General features: G+C 45.4%; 1 protein-coding gene across 1 annotated transcript; it reads right to left on the reverse strand.

Moving 5' to 3' along the window:
* Nucleotides 1–257: 257 nt before the first annotated feature.
* IDO2 (indoleamine 2,3-dioxygenase 2) lies at nt 258–22,107 on the reverse strand. The gene is made up of 10 exons (XM_048482972.1): nt 21,866–22,107; nt 18,350–18,445; nt 16,637–16,756; nt 14,976–15,094; nt 13,379–13,393; nt 9,341–9,440; nt 8,743–8,860; nt 7,355–7,406; nt 1,316–1,464; nt 258–619 (listed from the first exon to the last, which is right to left on the reverse strand). The coding sequence occupies exons 1-10, from the start codon at nt 21,962–21,964 to the stop codon at nt 258–260; spliced, it is 1,230 nt and encodes a 409-aa protein (XP_048338929.1). The 5' UTR covers nt 21,965–22,107.
* Between the last annotated feature and the right edge of the window lie 50 nt (nt 22,108–22,157).

A 22,157-nucleotide genomic window follows, 5' to 3' on the forward strand; every position in this document is an offset into this window, starting at 1 on the left:
CCGGAATACCTCAGCTTTTTGTGGATTTTAAAAATCTAAATCAGGTTTCCAGCCCCTATGGATGCAAACCTAAGCTTAAAAGTGATCTTCAGATGTTGGGAAATAGGTGAATAAGTGATTGTATGAACCACTGTTTCTATCACCGTTATTACTAGCAAATATGGCTCACATTACCACATAAATATCCTTCCTGAACTTGGCGTTTTGGCCCAATAATTATGCTGATATGCCCTACCTGAAAGAGGAAGAGTGGGTTTTTAAAAACTGATTAATGCTTCCCTTGTTGTGTCCCGAACACTTTTTAAAAAACTCAGAACCCCTGAACCACCCGTTCCTTTCCCTTCCAGGAATGATGGGGGGCTCATTGGGACAGCAGCAGTGGCCTGGCCTTGCTTGGCTTTGACATTTATGGCTGCCACCGTGATGTATTTGGTGACCATGGCGATGTGGTAGGTTCTTAAGTCCGAAAGGGCAGCCACACACTCGTTGTATGCCGCATGGAGCTCCTTGTTTTCTGAAGTTAACACATGATGTCTCAGCGGAGGAGCCGACTGGATTTCCTTGATGAAGGCCCGATGGTGGGTGGGCATATATTCCCTCATTCTGTGCAAAAACGCAGCTGCCAAGAGGACACAGAAGGTAGGAGTGAATGCATTTAACATAGCTTAGAACATAAGAAAGAGCCTGCTGGATCAGACCAGAGTCCATCTAGTCCAGCACTCTGCTACTCGCAGTGGCCCACCAGGTGCCTTTGGGAGCTCACATGCAGGATGTGAAAGCAATGGCCTTCAAGATTGGTAGCCAGAGATCGACTTCTCCTTCATAAATCTGTCCAAGCCCCTTTTAAAGCTTAACAGTAGCTGGGAAATACCTGGTGATGGAGGTGGTGTCCAGCCTGATGAGCAGAGCCATAGCAAGGGGGGAAAGTACCTGGTGCACTGGTGCATTCTCTGCTCCTGCCACACCCCACCATGCCCCCGAACGCCCCCACCACACCCCCACAGGGACGTGCACCCCGTGCGTTGCGCACCCTACCCCCATCCCCTTGGAGCTACGCCTCTGCTGGTGAGGACAGAGTTTGGAGAGGTGAGGGACCTCAGTAGGGTATAATCCATAGAGCACACCCTCCAAAGCAGGTTTCTTCTCACTCTTTCTCCCGCTCTCATGATGGCTCACTCTCATCCCAGCTCTGCTACCAGGAGTGAGCGACCCCAAATAAATGTGCTCCTTTCTGCAGCTGTAGCCTTTCTCCAGCGGCCTTGCCAAGGTTCTGGACCACTCCATAGGCTCGAAGCAACTTAAGCAAGGTACTTACTGCTGTCTCTATTATGCCGGATTCCGAGGAGTTCGTCAAAGGCATGCAATGTTGTGCTCTGTGCTGCACTCCCTCCTGAATAGGCCAGAGGCTCTTCACAGACACCTTCATAGATCAGACCTCTTGGCAGCGCTGGATTGTCTTTCCATCTGAATTAGCAAAGAGTAGTAAGAAGTTGCACAGTGATACACGCAGAGGAAGGCAACAAGCTCTTAAATATGCACAGGGTGTGGGCCCAGACAAAATTAAACCATCATTTTTTTTCAGCATTGAAAGACACATGATTAAGACCAACATCTGGGTGGGGGACTGTTTTCAGACAATGCCTGTTCAATTGGGGGGCTTTGATTTTGGAACTCCCTCCCACAATGAGCTGTAGGGCTGCCAGTTATCCAGTGGTGATAGGAATTCTTCCATTTTTGCTGCTGCCATCCCACTGCTTTCTTCCTGGTAGCTCTTCTTTTAACCCACAGACAAGATCCAGGCATCTCATTGCTACTTCATGAGAAAAAGTAGCCTGGGGCAGGGAACTGCAGCAGGACATTGGCAGGTAGGTAAAGGGTCAAGCACTCCTCACGTTCAGCTGCCACTTTGGTACTGCAGCTTGACTCCTCGTCTTCTGCCACACTGCAGGTGTTTGGCAAAGGGCAGCAACGGGTGCCAGCCATTGACGTTCTAGTCTAAGCACTAGTTCATGCGGTCATGGAGGCATCTGCTGAGTTTGTGCTTGAACAAATTGGCCCTCGGACTAGCCAACTAAGAGTGCTTCTCACTTTCAAGAAATGATCTGGCTGAAATCCATGTGCTCGTCCTCTCGACGGCAGGCTGGCAGCTATTACAAAGCCTTCATGTAGCTCCATCTCTGCATGGCAAGAGATGTGCTTTAGATAGAACCGGAGGTTGTGAGTGTCTAGGAGTCAAGCTGTGCATGTGCTCATTAGCTGTCTTTTGCCACCTGCCCCTGCCAGATGTTGGTGAGACTCTGAAGGTTTGGCTGCATCTATTTTTAGGTTGCTGTTTTGTTAAAACAGTCACACACAGCAAAACATCGGCTGAAACCATTTCTCTATTGACTCACTGGAAAGCCTTGTAGAGCTGACTCCAAGCAGTGCAGAGAACTCAGGGGAGGGTTAGACTCAACTGGGGTGTTTTGTGAGTCTTAAAAGAATAAAGGAGAAATTTCCCTTCAGAGCCTACATGTTGTGAATTACTGTTATGAAGTGAGGTCAGGGTTGTCTGTCTTCCTCTGCGTCTCCCATGCAAATTGAACTTTGGATTGCATCCCATGCAAATTTGCATCCCATGCAAATTGAACTTTGGATTGAATGGGTTGTCTTTTATGGGGACTTTGCAGGTGAAATCCTTATGACAGCATTTTTTTACATCTGTTCTGCAGGCAACAGAGAAGATGGCTGCTTTGGGGGGCACTGTCCCCTGTTTAGGGAGGCATTGTCCTTCCTTTCCCCAAATCGATCCCTCCCCAGGTTCCAACCCCTAAATCCCTAGTCCAGAGCTGGCAACCCTAGTTTAGAAATGTATGGATAAAATAATGAAGGCATGCTCACTTGACCGGCCTCATCAGCTCAAATGTTATTGAGAGGACTGCGGAGGCTTCATGGAAAGATGGAGGAACCACTTCCTTTTGCTTCTTCAAAGCAAACATGTACAAACAGTAAAAGCAGCAGTTCCTCATTTGCTCTAGTGGCAGTGGATCTTCCCTGATTAGCCAACTCTTGGAGATTACAATGCTCATACAACACGTATGGTAGCTCTATACCTGACAACCATTTTAAAGTGCTAATTTATTCCCATTTTATTACTTTTAACTGTATTTTTTAAATATATATATATATATATATATACTATACCAGTACACTAAACCAAATTGGTTTTTTTATTATTTGGCACAGAATCAGATTTTTAAATATAAAATATGATACATAAAACAAACGTAGAACTTCCTATAAAAGATAGGTATCATCTCCAATCTGTCTAATCTGCATGGTAGGATACCTATTGCTGTATCATTTTGCTTTTAACTTGCTAAACAGATCTATTTTTATTGCAATTTTATATTGGATTGTATTTTTGCATTGATGTGCAGGGGTATTTGTTGTCGTTTGCTCTGGCTGTTTCTTTTAAAAAAAAAGGAATCTGAAATGATTTGAGCCCCTTGGGGTCAACCGTCAGGTTATGTGGTCTGTTCCCTTGCTGCTAAACTATACTTGAGACTGAAGAATGTGTCTGTGTCAATCTTGATCTATTTATGCCTATTAAAGGTTAATAAAGATGAAGATAAAGATTAGCCAACTCCTGCTTCAAAATGAAGACCCTTTCTGCTGAGGAGGACAGTCTGGAACAGCAGCCACACTAGGTTGCCAATAACCTGGATAAAAATGTCTCGTCTCTGTTTAATACACACTTAATGTGCAAAAATGAGCATCTGAAGTTTTTCATGGCATAGGCTTCTCTAGGGAAGGTAAAGCTTTAAAGGCATTAAGCTAGTAAAGAAAAAATGGTGAGTTTTCTGCTTTCCTAGAGTTGTATGAATAATGTCTTACACATTCCACAAACAAGAAATTCACAGCAGGAATAAGAGTGGAAAGGGGTAAGGACAGAGAAAGGAAACAGAAGTCTGGTGCCCCAGATGGACACTTCCTCATTCTGCAGGAATGACACACTTGAGAATTAAATGGAATTTGGGTGCTGTGTGGTTTCCGGGCTGTATGGCCGTGTTCTAGCAGCATTCTCTCCTGACGTTTTGCCTGCATCTGTGGCTGGCATCTTCAGAGGATCCTCGTTCAGATCCTCTGAAGATGCCAGCCACAGATGCAGGCGAAACGTCAGGAGAGAATGCTGCTAGAACACGGCCATACAGCCCGGAAACCACACAGCACCCAAGTGATTCCGGCCGTGAAAGCCTTCGACAATACATTAAATGAAATTTGCTTAAATATATCTAAGGAGGCGAGAGAGAGACAGACAGAAGATTGACCAGAGCTTGGCCTGTTTTCTTTGGCTTGAGCACTGTTAAAAGAAAAATACTTTTCTTAGCAGAACTTATTTTTAACTTGCCCTAGAAATGTATTTATAGGGAGCCTCTAATGACAAGAAGTTACAGAGAGAATATTTTTGAAAAAGAATTTTTCTCCCCCTGGCTGATGATCTTTTAGATAAGATCAAGGATGGAAAAGTGGCTTTTATCCTCTATAACCCTGAACTTCCTCTGAAGATTCGAGTCATTTGCAAACTAGCTGTCATGCTGGTGCCAGCGTGGGAAAGAAAGCAGACAAGCCTGTCACTAGGACTATGATTTCTGCTCTTTGTGCTTCCACATGCAGACACTTCATCAGATTTACTGAGGCTGGGAGGCGGGGTGGATGTTGCTGGGAGTTTCAAACCTTGGATACATCTTGTTAAAGCCACCATAGTTCCCACGACCATAGTGAAGTCCAGGTTTAGGACAGATTCTGTAGGATCTAGAAACCAACTGGAGATAAACCTGGTATAGGGGGAAGGAACTGAGGATCAGTGGGAAAGCATCTGCTTTGCATGCAGAAGATCCCAGGTTCAACCTCTGGCATTTCCAGTTACGGTAAAATAATCTGGTTGTAGGTAATATGAAAGACATCTGTTTGAGTCTCTGGAAAGCTGGTGCCAGTTGGGGCAGACAGTACCAATTCTGACAGACCAAGGAATGTATGTTGTCCATTCTGAAACAGTTACATTGGCTGCCAGTCTGTTTCCACGTTCAGTTCAAGGGTCTGGTTATGACCTGGGACCCACATATTTGAAAGACCGTCTCCTTTCATATGTCCCTGTAGGCCAGCTGCAGTCATCATGCTGTTATCCAAAATGCTGGGGTCTGCCCCCTTTAGTTTGAGGAATTAACAAGGAGAGACCTTGCTTAATAACAGGATGGGTAAGCTCAAGATCTTTGTTGGCAATGTTTACAAAGATGGGTCACTGCAAGAAATCAGCAGAACAAAGTAAAAGTTTAACAATTTTATTGAAAAGTAAAAAATAATAAATGCACAAGCACACAAATCCCAGCAGCAGAGAATTCACACAGTCCTAGGATATACAGTGGATAGGTTTGGAAAAGTGAGGAGTTTGGGGGGAATAAAGATGATAATTACTTGGTCTAGCAGTGGAATGGTCTGTTCAAGCAGAGACCAGTGACTCCGATAGAAGAAGAAAGACAACATGTTGGTGACAGTATCAGCTAGACAGAGAAATGTGAAGAAAACTGAACACCAAGTGCTTGGAGAGGAGACTAGTTAGAGAGAGAAATGGCCCTCAGGTTATGCTAAGTGACCCTGATCTCCCAGAACAAAGGAGTCTGCCAGAGGGAAGACAAGAGAAGGACAGTTTGGATACCTATGTAGTGAAGTTTGACTAGACACTTGGTTTAATGTTCTAAGCCTGGGAGTACCCAAAGATAGAGGGAAGCTGACTCAATCACAGCTTCTAGACAATACCAATTGTAAATTAAGGTCATCTTTGGAGAGGCTAGTCAGAGATAAGAAAAATAAAATTAATATTTCTGATAAGAATTCCTTGATGATGTTCTTTGTTCCATGGAAGCATGCAGACTAGGACTAGAGATGGGAACTAGCTTTCCCAAGCTGGGGTATTGTCTCTTCCCTAATCCCTTTAGGAAGCGGGTGAGGCAGGTTATTTTGCAAGGCAGATGTTGATGAGGGCTAATCCAACAGTTTTTCTTATGGGTGACACTGAGCCAATGCAGGGAATGGCACCCAATCTTGGCACTGCACCACTAGGCCATCCCAAGGGTTGGCAGGATAGGTAGAGACACTGTTGTCTTGAAAACAGGACTCCTCCATCCACCATGGTTTGGTCTAGTAACAATACAGTCATCTGTTTACTATCCCACCACTTAGGGTGGCCCATCTGGCATTGACCAGAACCTGGGCCTTCTCTGGCATAATTCTGACTCTGTGGAATGGGCTTCCTGAAGAGATGGGGGAGCATCCCTGGTAGGGAGACAGGTCTTTCCTGGCAACTGGACTTTACAGAGGCAGGTTTTGTGGTGGCAGTTGGGAACCCTAATTCCTGGAGATCTTCAGGAGGTGCAAATAAAAAAATAAGGGTCAGACTCAGTATCGTACAGCTTCATGTGTTCATGTCTAGTTTCAGAGGGTAGTTGTGCTGGTCTGCAGTAGAACAAGCTACTGGACGCTTGAAGCTCATATCCAGAAAATAATATTGGTCTCTAAAGTGCTACTGGAGTCAAAACTAGCTGTGTATTCACAAAAGTAGTCATGCATTTAAAGTATCCTCCTCTTGTCTTCCCTCTGGCAGGCTATAATCTCATTTATTCTGGGAGATCAGGGTCACTTAGCATGAATTAGAAATGTTTAGAAGTGCCTTTCCAGATCTGTATGCAGCCTTAAATTGGGTGCATTTTGTCATCTCAAGTCTGCACAGTTAGTTTTGATGTTGTATTTATTGGTACTCATTGTTTTATATTCTGGGTCTGTATTTTTTTTTTATTTCAGTTGTTGTAGGCCACTTCGAGTTCCCTTTGGAGGAAGGAGCATTAAAATCCCTTGATTAAATGAACGTGTATTCTCATGAGATCCAGAGGGATAAGTTTAGCCTCTTTTCTTTTGCATTTGGGTCTCTTACAATTTAATACTAAAGGATATCATCCAACCTCCTTCAGCATACAATTAAAATCAGGAGCCTGGGGAAAAAACCCATGCAGCAATCATTCAGAGAGTTTGCAGTCCCCAAAGCAAAATGCTTGGATTGAAGCCAACATTCAGGTCCTTATGGCATCAAAACCCGCCCTCCCCCTCCCACTTTGCTCCAGCCAAGTTTTAATGAGCGTTTAATGAGGAAGACTGATTAAGAGAAGCCAAGAGAATTAGCTGAGGTGGCCCCAGGAAGCGAAGCATCGAGCAGGAACCACTTGCTGACCTTCTGTCATGTTCTCTGTTGCACAAGGGCCATAAAGGGCTGGCTGAGAAAGTTACCTTTTTTTTAACAGTCAAAGGAGTGTGCAGTACTCACCCAGAAAGAAATATTCGTATCACACCATAAAATATTGCAGGATCCACATAATCTGGGTAACAAAGCAGAACAAGGCTTATTAGATAAACCGGCCGTCACTTTTCCTGTGTGTAAAGCTCACACAAAAGAAAGCCAAAAAAAAGACCGGTGCTGAACTGGAATCCAATTCCCCCTTCCCTCACACACACACACACATTTATTCCCCCCCCCATGTCATTACACAAAGTGCCGAGATATAGGCAGACAAAGCTGCAGTTGATGTTAGACTATACAAGAGCTGCAAGTTTCCCAGCCTCTTCAGGGTCTGGTGGTGTTCAATTCTCCTTTTGCACTGTGAGAAACCTCCCTTGGGGCTTCTTCCATTACCCCACATTCCTTCCAACTTTCCTTTCCTATACTACCCTGCATAGATTTGACAGATCTCCTCCCATCCTAGGCCCTTGGTTCTTCTATCCATTCTCCTGCCATAGAGCCTAGAGTAGCTAACTACCATTTGGGGGAAAAACTGAAGATTTGGGGTGAAGCCTGGGGAGGGTGGAATTTGGGCAGAGGAGGGACTAGGGTTGCCAGGTCCCTCCTGCAAACCAGCGGGAGGTTTAGGGAGGTGAGTTCAGGGGCAGCAATCAGTGTCCAGAGGATCATCTATGCATTGACATCACTTCCAGTAGATACATAAGTGCTGGCACTGCACCAGGGAGATACTCCAGGACTTCCCAAAAGCCCTCTATGGTTTCCATAGAGTTTTTGGAGAGAGTTCTAGAGCAGTCCAACTCGTGCAATGCCAGTGCTTCTGCATACATTGGAAGTGGCATCATCATGCAGGGGACACCAATCACTCCCACTTTGTGCCCCTGGACTGCTTCAGGCTGCCAACCAGCTAAACATCAGTGGGAAGCCGAACCAATCAGAGGGTGATTGCCTGCCATTACCAGGCAATTAGGTACCCTAGAAGAATCTCAACATTATATAACATTAAATCCATTAAATCCACCCTCCAAAGCCACCGCTTTCTCCAAGGCAACTGATCTCTGTCATCTAGTGATCACTTGTAAGTCTGTGAAATATCCAGCCCCCACCTGGAGGTGGACAACTCGAGGAAGCACTGTAGTCAACTTTGGGAGAACCCAGAAGTTATGTCTGGCTTCTCTAGAAATCACCTAAAAATCTATGTTTTTCCATAGGCCTGACATCAATTCTGGTTGTTCCCAATGTGATATTATACCATCACTGAGGCTCCCCCCTCCCCCCAATTTTCTATTGGCTGCCAGGCCAGGCCTGGAAACTTCATTGCATAAAAATGACATATTATCTCTTTCTAGCTTTTTCTTTTTGTCCTGTTGGTTAATATTCGGTAAGTCATGCAGCTAAGTGAGAATTCCTAGCTTTACCATGCATTTTCTTCAAAGCCCGAGTCATATCTTTGAGAGCTTTTGCCAGTTCCTGCAGTGCTTCTTCTAGAACTCGGTTATTTAGTTGCAGGATGCCGTTCACAGCCTGGACTATTGCCTGCGGGAGACAAGAAGATGCTTGATCTTATACACCCATAAAAATGACACTCAATTAGGCCTGCATGGTTTCAAATTAATACAAAGGCAAAATAAAGCATAAAACCAACAATCATCTTGGGGCAGTGTTGGATTCAGTGTCTACCAGAGGCCTTCCAGAAAAGTTCAGAATGGCTTCCCAACTCTCCATTTTTCCAAGCAATAAGCAAGCAATTCCAGAGGAAATTGATGCACTGACTCATCCTATTGATACATCCACCTTAAGTCTCAGTGAGGAAGGTGTATAAAAAACCATAAGTAACACAAATAATAAATAAATTGTGCCTAAAGACAGAAGCTGGGGCAAATGAGAGTTTGTTTTCTCTCTACAAACTGGAATGGTAGTTTTCTATTGTCTCTTTAAGCATATATATATAGAATGCACAGCCTGGACCAGTTACTCATAAGGCAACTGAAGTAAAAGATTCAGAGCAGACCATACCTTGATCCCAGGTGCAGCAGCTTTCTCTACTAGGAAAGTGACAAGAATGAAGCCTCTCATGCTGTCTCCTCCAGGCAAGGAAACAATGGGATCCAAATTCCTACAGGAAGAAGAGAAAGCATGGGACATGCATGATGAGTTTCCAGTCAGGGCCCCAGGTTTTGGAAGGAAGGTAGTGGTTTTGCCAGAAAAGAGATTTTCCCCATTATTTCATTGCTGTCTGGATTTGCTCTAGAAATTTAGCAGAGTTTTCTAAAGGGAGCTCTGGAGGTAGGGTGTGTGTAGTTTTTACCCCTCAGCCCTTTGGTAATAATCTCAAGGAATCCTTTCCACATGATTTTATTTGCTAAGAAACCCACACATTGCAGAGGTATGTAGGGTTTGTTGTGGAGCACTATTCTTCAGCTGGTGGGTCAGAATGCATAAATGGGTTGCAACCCAATCCCCACCGCCATTTTCTATTTGCTGATGTTTTGAAATATGTATTTTACAGATGGCTGTGCTGATTTTATGCATTCTGTTCCAAAATTTGTTTTGCGTTTTAGACTCCTTAATTGCATTTTAACTGAGAGGATTTCTAATATGAATTCTGGAATGACATCAGGCATGCTTTGTTACAACTTGCATACTTCTAATTTCTGCCTCTCTTTTTGGGTGGCACTCTTGCAAACAGAAAATCTTGATACAATTAAGGATACCATCACAAATAGTTTAATTATTTGCATTGGTTTAGCAGGATACCATCACAAATAGTTTAATTATTTGCATTGGTTTAGCAACGCACCTATGCTCAGTGGTAATGTGAAGGTGGAGAGGAGGAGGAGATAAAAATGACTTGAAGAATTGAATGATAAGTAGGGTTGTCACTATGGCTGGTCATTTTGGGTTTTTCGGGGGGGGTTGCCCCCCCCCCAAGCAGGCTGTTCGGCAGAACCAATAGTCTAGCTCCAGAAAAAAACAAATAAATTCCAGCTTTTTTTTTACTTGTCTAGCTGTCTGCAGGGTCAGGAGATTCCCAGTCACACTGGCAGCCCTCCCTCCTCATGGGAAGGAGACCAGCAGGACTGCCGACAGAGATCAGGAATTCCAGTCTCTGCAGGAAACCCTCTCCCCCCTTGTGAAGTTGGTTTTGACTTCACAGGTGGGGAGGGGGCTGCACACAGCTGAATGTGGGGTGAGCTCAGCCAACTCCTGCATTCAACTGTGCAGGGCTTGTATTTTTCAGGTTCGGCTTTATAAATCCGAACATTTTTAGGAAAGTTTAAAAAGCCAATACAGGGTATCACTTTTTCAGCTTTCCTGAACATTTTCAGGTCTTTGAAAGTCGAACCTGAAAATTAACAGGGGAAAAAGTTGCCCAGGCCCAATTGCCACCCTCCAAATAGGGTCTAGAGTTCTCCTTTAACTGCAATAGAGTAGAGAAGAAGATACCCAGCTCTTCTCTCTTGTAAGAAGTCTCAAGTCCTTCCCTTCCTTTCCCCACAACAGACACCTTGTGAGGTAGGTGGGGCTGAGAGAGAGTTCAAAGAGAGCTGTGACTAGCCCAAGGACACCCAGCAGGAATGTAGGAGTGCAGAAACACATCAGGAAGAGGAGTGGGAAATCAAACCCAGTTCTCCAGATTAGAGGCCACCGCTCTTAACCATGATACCACACTGGAGCTTCACAGTACAGTCCCTCTGGAGAAAATGGCAGCTTCAGAGAGTGGAATATAAGGCATCACATACTCACTGAGATTCCTCTCCTCCCCAAACTTTGCCCTGAATAGACACCTCCAAGCTAGAGTTGGCAACCCACTCATAAACTACTGCTCTTGATGAATATCTAAAATAAGAACTAAACAATGGAGAATCCCACCTTGTAAACAAGACCATGTAATTTGGAACCATGTAATCTGAGGGAAACCAGATAAGGAGAATGGGATAGAGACAAGGTACAGAATTGTCTGCCCTGCTATTGAACTCCACGGCTCTCAAGGTGGTTTACAAAATTAACTGGAGGCTCCCTTGCCGTCTTCTGGCCCTTGTTTGGCCCGGTTTTCCCTGCTCTCCGAAGCTGCTGTTGACAGGATCTTGGCTGCTGTTAGACCTACTACCTGTCCTCTGGATCCGTGCCCTTCCTGGCTAATTAAAACTTGCCGGGAGGAGTTACGACCCCACCTGTTGAAAATCATCAATGACTCTCTTGAGCAAGGAGTCTTTCCAGATGGGTTGAAGGAGGCAGTGGTCCGCCCACTCTTGAAAAGACCATCGTTAGATCCTGGAGATCTGGCCAATTACCGCCCCGTCTCGAATCTTTCGTTTCTGGGGAAGGTAATTGAGAGAGTGGTGTTGGAGCAGCTTCAGGGTTTCCTGGATGAAACATCAGCTTTCGACCCCTTCCAGTCCGGCTTCCGTGCTGGGCATGGGACGGAGACGGTTCTCGTCGCTGTCACAGATTTCTGTATGCAACTTGACCGAGGCGGATCGGCGCTGCTGGTGTTGTTAGATCTCACCAAGTAGGCTTGATGTGGTCGACTCACTCCACCTTTTGGCCCACCGCCTGGTCAGCCTCCGGGGTCCCACTGTCCTTCAATGGATTGTCTCTGTTCCTTCGGAGTCAGCAAGTGTGGTGTGGGGACAAAGCTTCCCAGGGGTGCCCGGTTCATTGTGGTGTGCCTCAGGGGGCATTGTTGTCCCCACTGTTATTTAACATCTATATGCGACCCCTTGCTCAGTTGGTACGGAGCTTTGGGCTGGTCTGCCATCAGTATGCTGATGACACTCAGCTCATTCTGTCGATGGAGGCGGGAGCTGTCACCGCCCCTGCAGCTCTACAGCAATGTTGGAGGCGGTCGCTGGTTGGTTACAACAGAGCAGGTTAAAACTTAATCCATCGAAGACGGAGATCCTCTGGCTTGGCCGGGAGATTGGGGAATTCCAGCCGCCCGGGGTGGGAGGGGGTCACATTGGCACCGACCTCCTCCGTTGGCAGCCTGGGGGTCCACCTGGATTCGTCTCTTTCAATGGAGACCCAGGTGGCCCCTACAACCCGCATCTTCGACAGGTCCGACGGCTGGCTCCCTTCCTCTCCAACGCTGACCTAGCCACTGTGATCCATGCAACGGTCACCTCCAGGCTAGACTATTGTGACTCGCTCTACGCGGGCCTTGCGTCTGATTCGGAAGCCAAAACTGGTTCAGAATGCAGCTGCACGTCTGCTCACAGACAGTGCCATCTGGGATCATATCCAGCCTGTGTTGCACCAACTGCATTGGCTCCCAGTGGAGTTCCGAATCATCTTCAAGGTGTTGGTGTTGACCTTTAAGGCCTTACGCGGCCTGGGACCCTCGTACCTTCGGGACCGCATTACCCCATATGTTCCCGAGCTCGCACCTCTGCGCTCAGCAGAGGCCAATTTACTGGAGATCCCTGGCCCCTCAATGATGCGGCTGGCCTCCACTCGGGCCAGGGCCTTTACGGCTCTGGCCCCTACCTGGTGGAACACTCTACCACCAGCTGTCCGGGCCCTGCGGGACCTTGGAGAGTTCCGTAGGGCCTGCAAGACCGAATTGTTCCACCGGGCCTTCGGAGAGACCAGCCGCTGAGGGTGCCCTGCTTTCATCCTCCCCCTGCTGTATAGGGTCCCTAACATCATCGGGACCCATCACTCTTCTTGGGAGGGTTGCATATGGGTTCGTGGGATACTGTTTTAGAATGAAAATTTTAAACTTTTATATATTTATGTTTATATATGCTTTTATATTGTTCACCGCCCTGAGCCCTTTGGGGATAGGGCGGTATACGAAATCAAATAATAAATAAATAAATAAATAAATAAATAAATAAATAAATAAATAAAATAGAGCACAATTCCATACAACGCAGAACAGTAAGAATAAAAACGCATAACTGTCCTGATGAAAAACCAACAATAAACGATCACACTGAACAATCACCCCACAAATAGCAGAGGCTTAACCTCAAGAACCCTGAGCAGCGACTTCATATATCCGAATAAACTCTGAAGCACTAAACAAACACCACCTCAAACACTTACTCGATTTCCAGAGTCCTTTGAGAGATGGGAGGTATCAGCAGCAAGCACACAAGGAAAGGAAACAGAAAGGGTAAGTCAGTGAAGGAGCAAAGTCCAGACCACAAAGTAGCATTGTGCTCTTCTAAAAACTGAAATCTCACCAAATGCCCCTCATGTTTGTATTTATTGTGCAAGGCGCCCAGAGTGCCCTCTGTCCCACATCTCAGACCCATGAGATCTTTTTTGGCTGTGACTCCAGTCCTCTTGAACGGCCTTCCGAAAGGGGCAAGGAAGACAACTGTGGTTGCTGGTTTCCAAAAACTGTGCAAGGCTGCCTTATTTAAAAGGGCCTTTGAGAAAAGGTGATCAGGAGCTCTAAATAGTTTTGTTTGGTCATGTGTTATAGCCCCAGTACTGATTTTTATAAATTGCTATGCAAAGGGGGGGAAAGTGGTGTGCTTTTTTATGGTGACCCCTGTTGTGGTTGTCAAGGCAAGAGATGATCAGAGGTGGTTTTCCATCACCTGAAGTGCCTCCACATCACAGTCCTGGTATTCCTTGAAGATCACCTGCCCAAATACTAACCAGGACTGACCCTGCTTAGCTTCTGAGATCTGACAAGATCGAGCTAGCCTGGGGCTATACAAGTATTTTAATAAAGGCACCCAAGTTGACCAGCGATGCTAGGAACTGAACCAGAGACTTTTTGCATGTAGTGCTTGTGACCTATCATTAAACTATGTCTCATCCCCATCTCCCCATAGCATTTTAAATGGTTATAGACATCATTCCCTCACCCCACAGAACCCTAATATAATTGGGGAGGGACATCAAAATTACAAAACATATATGAATTTTATTCTACTTAACTGGTTGGATGTTCTCTTCCCGAAAGATCCTGGCATTTGTAATTTGACGAGTTATGCTCAGATTCTGTTAAAGATCACTAACCTTTCTGTCAAGGTCGCAGTGATTCACTAGGAGAGGAGGAATGACTGCTGGTTTGAATTTAAGATTTGGCTCTTAAATGGTAGTTTGAAGGTGTTTTTTATAATTGTTTTGTTTTGTTTTTTAATTTTTAATGTTGCTTTTCAAGAGCATATGCCAGTTAGGAAATTGAAAAGCAGCCTACAAATATTTTATGTAAGCCAATAAATTGAAAAAACCTGATTTTAAAAGGTTTTCAATATGCCATCACACATGGGAAAGGACCTTTGTTCCCCTTGCAGAGAGACCTTTTACTGTTCAAATTGGAGTCTTGCAAACCTGATCACAAATACAGGCCAGGGTAAAATGTGCATCCCTTTGTGGGGCCAGCACCACCATCAAGACTGTCTGCATGACCAACCATTAAAAGTACTCTCAATTCAGAGAGCCAAGACTGATCTAAACAGAGGAACCAGATTTAGACAAAGCTTTAACATTTCAGGCTCCTGTTTTCCGCACATGCAGAATAATGCACTTCCAAACTGCTTTCAGTGCTCTTTGAAGCTGTGCGGAATAGCAAAATCCACTTGCAAACAGTTGTGAAAGTGGTTTGAAAACGCATTAATTCGCGTGTGCGGAAGGGGCCCTGGTTTCTGTCCATCAGTCCTAAAGGACTTTCTCTTACATTTACCCATAAGGATTCTTTTTCTTCCAGTTTACTAGAACAAAATCTGCGTGAACCAGGATCAGAGGCAGCCCTAGAGCCTGAGAGATCTCTCCAAAGGGGACGGCAAGGTTTCGCGGCAGGACCTGGAAGACACAAGGCAATTTGAAATTCCCTTATAATTTTCAGATGTAGACCTTTGGCTGGATAAATTGTAATGGATAATGAGATGAAGTCACTGGCTCTTGAGAGTACCTGCTGCAAAGGCTCATGGAACTGTTTGGGTTGCCAACCTCCTGGTGGGGACTGAAGATCTGGAATAACAACTGATTTCCAGACTATATTTTCTCCCATGGAGAAAATGGCTGCTTTGGAGGCTGGAAATTATGGCATTATACCCTGCTGAAGTCCCTCTCCTCCAACTAGGCCTAGCAGTAGTTGCTGACTATGATGCAACACATCATTATCATTAATGTCAATCCTACAGTCCAGCAGGGGTGCAAATTGACTCTTGGAGCTGATGCAGGCTGTGCCAGTGTGTTTCCTCACCCCACCAGCATAAGTGGCATTTGCACCAGCAGGGAGGGCAAATTGGGAGGTGGGCAGGTCAGTGGTGGGATCCAAAAATTTTAGTAACAGGTTTTCATGGTGGTGGGATTCAAACTGTGGCGTAGCGCCAATGGGGCTGGGCAAGGCACGACGGGGGCATGGCTGGGCATTCCAGGGGCGGGGCATTCCTGGGCGGGGCTGTGGCAAGGACACAGCTGCTGCACTGGTCCTCGGGCGGGAAACGAATGCACGCAGGCGCAGGCTGCCACGCACGCAGGTGCACCTCCTGCTAGACTGCTTCAAGTTCTGCGTGCTACTGCTGAGAGGAGGGGTGTAACTAAGGCAAAAATCACGTGGCAAAATGACCAATTAGTAACCCCCTCTCGGCACACACAAATAATTAGTAACCTACTCTCGGGAACCTGTGAGAACCTGCTGGATCCCACCTCTGGGGCAGGTGCTGTAAAGCTCCACAGCACCCATCCCAGAAGCTCCTGCACCCTCAGAGACGTGCCGGCCTAAAACTGAATGCTGGCATGGATGGGGATGGTATAGGTGCATACCTGGGGGTGGAGCTGACTTTAGCCAGCTTACACCAGGATTTGGAGCTTACACCACCTGTATGGGTGGCATAAATCCATTTATCCCTATGGAGGGAGCTGGGGAGTTTCTGGAGTTTGCTGCCTTCCTGTGCAACCTGGAAGCCCTCTGGATTGGGCTGTTAATCCCACCCAACCTCCAAGGAGTTTACTGTGGTGTTTGCAGTTTCCCCCTAAATGTGTTATCTTTCCAACAATCCTATCAGGTAGTCTGGGCTAGGAGAGAGACACTTACCCAAGGTCCCCTGGTAAGCTTGAAGGACAGCCAGCAGTTGAACCCAGGCCTCTCCAGGCTAACCACTGCAATCACTGCAATCACTGAGAGGTGGAACTCTCAGATGATACACATTTATTCCTAAAACTACATACAAATGTCAGATTTTAGGGGTAAGGGTTCTAGTCCAGACTTTCCCCTCATATGCTGATTTTGTATGTGTAGGAAACAGCACAAACTCTTACCACGCTCAATTGACAACTGCACTATTGAAATATATACCAAAATATATTTATGTCACAAAGACCAGGTCTGGTGGGCTTTACCTTTGCAGTCCCCTTTTCACCTTCCTGCCAGACGTAACCCATTGTGATGAAGCTGAGGACCAAATGGGCCAAATACAGTTCTCGGTGGCCTTGAAGGTGCTGAGTGCTTAGCAGAGGCATCTGTTTGAAAAGGGAGGCATTAAACAGAGAAATGACGCCTGCTCACTCCACACACATCTCCTTAAGGTCAAAAGCTGCCAATACCTACCCTTGCCATTGCCCAGAGGAAGAGGATCTGGCAGGCAAGGGGACAAGCAACGCAGCTACTCCTGATAGAAGTAGTGGTGATGGTGTAGTGGTTAAGAGCAGGTGGATTCTAATCTGGAGAGCTGGGTTTGAATCCCCACTCCTCCACTCCTCCACCTGAGTGGCAGAGGCTGCTGGGTGACCTTGGGCTAGTCACAGTTCTTCAGAACTCTCCCAGCCCCACCTACCTCACAAGGTGTCTGTTGTGGGGAGAGGAAGGGAAAGGAGCTTGTAAACAATCTTGAGACTCCTTATAGGAGAGAAAGGTGGGATATAAATCCAAACTCTTCTTCCTCTTCTTCTAATTGCTGCATGCCCACCAACTCACTCTGTTGTAGGGAAAGGAGGTGGGGGGCAGGTGACTGCCTCCCAATTGTGCGGCCGTCCCATCTAAGGTATTTTTGTTCCAAAAAAACTTTTTGTTGAAGTTGCCAAGCATGATTCAGGGTGTTATGTTGTGATGTGGAGTTTGGAAATGAGTCTGTCATGAGTCAGACCCATCCAGGCAGCAGATTCAAAGCAACATTAAAAGTGGCAGAGCTGGGGGCAGACAAAAGGCGAGAAGCCCCATCAGATGCAATGCAGTGGGGGTTCATACAGCAGGAATTTCAGCCAAACACAGCAATGCTGTTGAGCTGTTTCTGTTTATGTCAACTGGGCTTGGAGGAAGAGCTTCCTGGTAAAAGATGTCCTATATTAATTAGCAATTTGAAATCATAGTTTCAGGCACTAGACTGTAAAAATCTATTGTATTCTGTTTGGATTTAACTCTACATAATCTGCCTCGACAGCCCATAGGGAGGAAACACCACGCTATTATTTTGATGAACAGACCAACAGATAGAAAATAGCTCTGCACGCATCAATAAAATAATGCATTAATCACAGTGAGTTAGCTTGCTAGTTTAATAAAAGCTCTTGATGTAGCTGTTCTAAATAACTGGATGTGAGGACCTGAAGCCAGATATTTCTGGACTACATGTTGCTGAGGGATTGTCTGCTAAGGCACTGGTGACCTCTAGAGGAGATTTCCTTGCATTGCAAAGAGATGAAAGGAACCGACCCCAATGGCTCAACCCTTAAGTGAATGCACGTTACTGAAACACCGGGCAAAAAGAATCTTGATGCAATCATATCACATTGCTTTTCCCACTGTTTGGTCAATACAGGTTCGCACATCAGTAACAAACAAGGAACAATTGCAGATAAAGTGGAGGAAATGAAAGCTGCAACAAACTGTGTATGATTCAATTTCAGAATTTATCTTAGAAATTCACCTAGTGAAATTGGAATCAACAATAGATGGAATGTCACACAGAGAGAAATTCCAAAATAATAGAGAAATCTGCTTGTCCATAATATCATCCCATGGATGAGGGACTCACTCCCACGTTCCAATTCTGTGTTACATTCATCGTCCTAAAATTCTTCACACTCGTTAAATTTACACACGATAAAATCTGATACCTTTTCTACATATGAACGAAGTTGATGTTTCTCAATCAGGTGAGGAAGTTTGTGGGCAATCGCCATCCAAGGGCTGTAGAAAGGAGGGAGTTCTTTCTGTAAAACAGAGGAAGGAGGCCCTATCACCAGACTGTTAGAATATACAGATGAGTATTTGGGACAAAGAGATTAAAAGAGATATTCGCAATTTATTCACTACTAGTCCCCCAAGCCAGTGCTGGCCCCAGTATTTTGGGGCCCTTGGGAAGACACCCTCAGTATGCCTTTTCCAGTCTGCAAGAAGTCAGACATGAATTCTCATGTTCTGCCTCTGACCATCTATGGAATGGGGTGTTGCTGTTGAGATGGTGGTGCGTCATTTGCTTATATTGCCTCCCCCAGACTAAAAGCCATTTACTGTGCATGCTTACTGGCAAGCAACTCTCAGTGAAACTTTCTTCCAAGGAGGCACACACAGGACTGCAACCTAACCCAATCACTTTGATGAAGAGACAGAGATGGACCCCTATGAGGAGGTAAAGAAGTGGCAGCTAGCAGAAAAGGCCACATGACCGTCCAGTCAGATTACTACTAGATGACTATGTGGCCAACTTTAATGGATGGTAGGTATCAGCGCCAGGTCTACTGTGAGGCAGTGTGAGACAGCCATTGAGGGAGGGGAGAGAAACAGACTGAGTACAATTAAGGGAGACAAAATTCCTGACATCTTATCCGCTAAGGCACAGCCTACTGAGAAGGTCTTCTTTCTTCAGCTCTTGTTCAGTTCAGTGGGGCTATGCAGGAAAGTTTCTCAGTACTTTGGGTCCTAGGTTTCACTAATTATCAGTGTGTGTATGTGTATTTTTCATCTTAATTTTCAAAATAAATTGAACTCGGCTTTAGTTTTACAGGTTTTTTTAAAGGCCTGATGGACTTGTAACAGAGATAATCCCTAGAGTCACCTGGCTTCCAAGTTGTCTGAATGTTTAATCAGATTAAATCAATTGAGACTTTTCGAGATCGGGGTGTGAGGAAACTTGCCAATTAATTAGGTACCAGCAGCTGACATGGACGAAATTGCCAATTCTCTCATTTCTGTGTCTGCAGAAATCCCAAAAACTGGGAGGAAGAGTCAGGAAACTGTTTAGCTAAAAACAGGGATTACACACACACACACACACACACACACACACACACACACACACACACACACACACACACACACACACACACCTTCAAACCTTTCTGGTGTTGCATAGCATCTTATCTGTTCTCTTTGTCCACCCAGATTCTAAGACATATTATCTCTTCCATTGAAGAAAAGCCCTTATCACCGTCGCAGTCTGCTGATACACCAACTGAAATGGACTTTGTTTCCAGGGAAGATTAATTCTCTTTTTAAAAATCACATTTTTTTGGTCTAGTGTCTACCTGGATGGAAAAGTTCTCCACAATGTAACAGAAGGGGAGGGAAGCTTTGTGCCCTAGTAGGACCCCCCCTCCTTTCCCCCCAATTATTACTGCCTTGTTTAATTTAATCTGAAATTTAGAATAGATTTAGGAGGGTGCAGATTTGGGGACAGTTTAGTGCAGAATGCTGGGAGTTAATTTGAAAAAGGGTTCAGCCTCAAACCCATTTTTTTTAAAGACAGATCTTGGCACTGGAAATTACAACGGTACTCATACAGTGGTTTCCCCCAAGTTCTCAAATTGCTTAGATAAATTCTGCTCTCTGAGGTAGGCCAGTGAGATCATTTCCATATGCCTGGGATCTAGGCTACAGAAATAGAGATTTGCTGCTCATGCTCATGAACCCCTACTCCCGTGGTGGCGAACCTTTGGCACTCCAGATGTTATGGACTACAATTCCCATCAGCCCCTGCCAGCATGGCCATGCTAGTAGGGCTGATAATATCAGTCCATAACATCTGGAGATGCCAGCTCATTTCTGCAATATAGAAAAGTGCCTCTGAATGTACATAAAACATAACCATTTTGCCCCTCAAAAACTACAGCAATCTAAAGGGCACTACCAAAACAAAAGTGAGGAGAGAACATGGTACTCTGGAAACGGTGTTTTGGCCCTTCAAATCTCATTTCTCGCATATCATAAAATAAAGTTCCTGATATTGTCTTAATGTCTCAAAAACATCCAGATGGGGACCATGCACACAAAGAAGCAGGCTGGGTTCAGTCTGCTTCTTCATCAGACAGTTGATTGATCACCAGAATTCCAATTTGAAAGGGTATTTCTAACAATCATCAATGACATTTTACCCCGCCTATTTCCTCTAGGGCAGTGGTGGCGAACCTTTGGCACTCCAGATGTTATGGACTACAATTCCCATCAGCCCCTGCCAGCCCCTGGCCAATTGGTTATGCTGGCAGGGGCTGATGGGAATTGTAGTCCATAACATCTGGAGTGCCAAAGGTTCACCACCACGGCTCTAGGGAAATCAAGGTTGCCAGCATAGAAGTCCCAAGACCTATCTAGCCATCGAAGAGATGCCCCCTTGTTCGTGAGCCTTGCAACTATACACTGGAGGGAGGTTGTTGTGGGTATGTAAGTCTGGCTGCTGTCCAGTCACTCTTTTGACTCCAACATGCCACTGAAGGTGTTTTTCCAGCAAGATCCGGAGTTTTATGACATGTACAGACATGGACTAGAATTGAAGCAATATTGCTAGTCCTTTCTCAACCTTTGGTGAACATCAAGGATGACTAGTACCTTGGAGGTGACCCTCAAAGGGGACAGTGGAGGTTCTGGCTGAAACAAAGAATCCAGGGAAATTCAATGTAGTCGAAATATGCGACAGGAACCTGATCAGGCCAACAATCTGAAGCAATTGAACACACACTTCCAGAAAGCTCACAGGCAGAGCCTGAAGGCAATATCCCTCCAGTGCATTGCCCCAGAACAACTGATATACAAGGACACACTGCCTTTGGTCATGGAAGTTCCATTTGGATGCCATGACCAATACCCATGAGTTGTGATTTCCATCTGAGCCCTCCAGGTACTTCTTGTGGCCTGTCTCAAAACATTTAATTGGTCACTGCTGGAGAAAAGATGGTGGATCAGTCAGACCCTTGGCCTGATTCAGGATGGATTTTCTGATACAGAGTTTTAATCAACGTAGAAACATTTCTTGGTTTGGGGGCGGTCCTACATCAGAAACCATAGCTAGTCCTCAAACATCTGGAGTGAAGGGACATATTTGAAATCAGGGGCTAATTTTTCAAAATTAACTCATTCAGGATTTCAAAATGTCTGAAGCTGTTTTGAGGAGTTTCTCCCCTCAACTTCTTAAAAGCTTCCTCCATTGTAGAATCACTTCCGCTTTCAGCCCAAGAACCAAACTCCGATCCAACCAACTTCACAAGCCCAGCGAATCTCTAAACGCAATTAGACATTAGTGATTGACTTTGGTAAAAGACATGCAAATTCCTTCTTCTTAAAAGGCTTCACTCCTCCTCCCTCCCCACCTCCACAGTACCCTCTCTGCCCCCCGAAGTTGGTACAGCTTGCATTCCTACCAGTGGATTTGGAAGAAGGAAGCCATAGTCTTCAGAAATATGAAATCTTCTCAAAGTGAAAGGCAGTGTCCCATTTGCATGCTCATCATTCATTTCCATCGTTATCTGTCTGACGTAGCCAGAGTTGGGAGATCGCTCTGGAAATGCAGGCCCTACTGCATCAGGGGGAAATTGAGATCTTTGCGGTGTTGGCCAGTCTGACTTCAAATCACAGCTGGTATGTGCTGATCACGCAATGCATTCCCTCCGAGACTCAGGGTACTGATGGAACCTTTGGCCTGGGTGTAGCACT

Source organism: Sphaerodactylus townsendi, unplaced genomic scaffold (genome assembly GCF_021028975.2).
Source record: "Sphaerodactylus townsendi isolate TG3544 unplaced genomic scaffold, MPM_Stown_v2.3 scaffold_32, whole genome shotgun sequence".
In the NCBI taxonomy this organism is placed as follows: domain Eukaryota; kingdom Metazoa; phylum Chordata; class Lepidosauria; order Squamata; family Sphaerodactylidae; genus Sphaerodactylus; species Sphaerodactylus townsendi.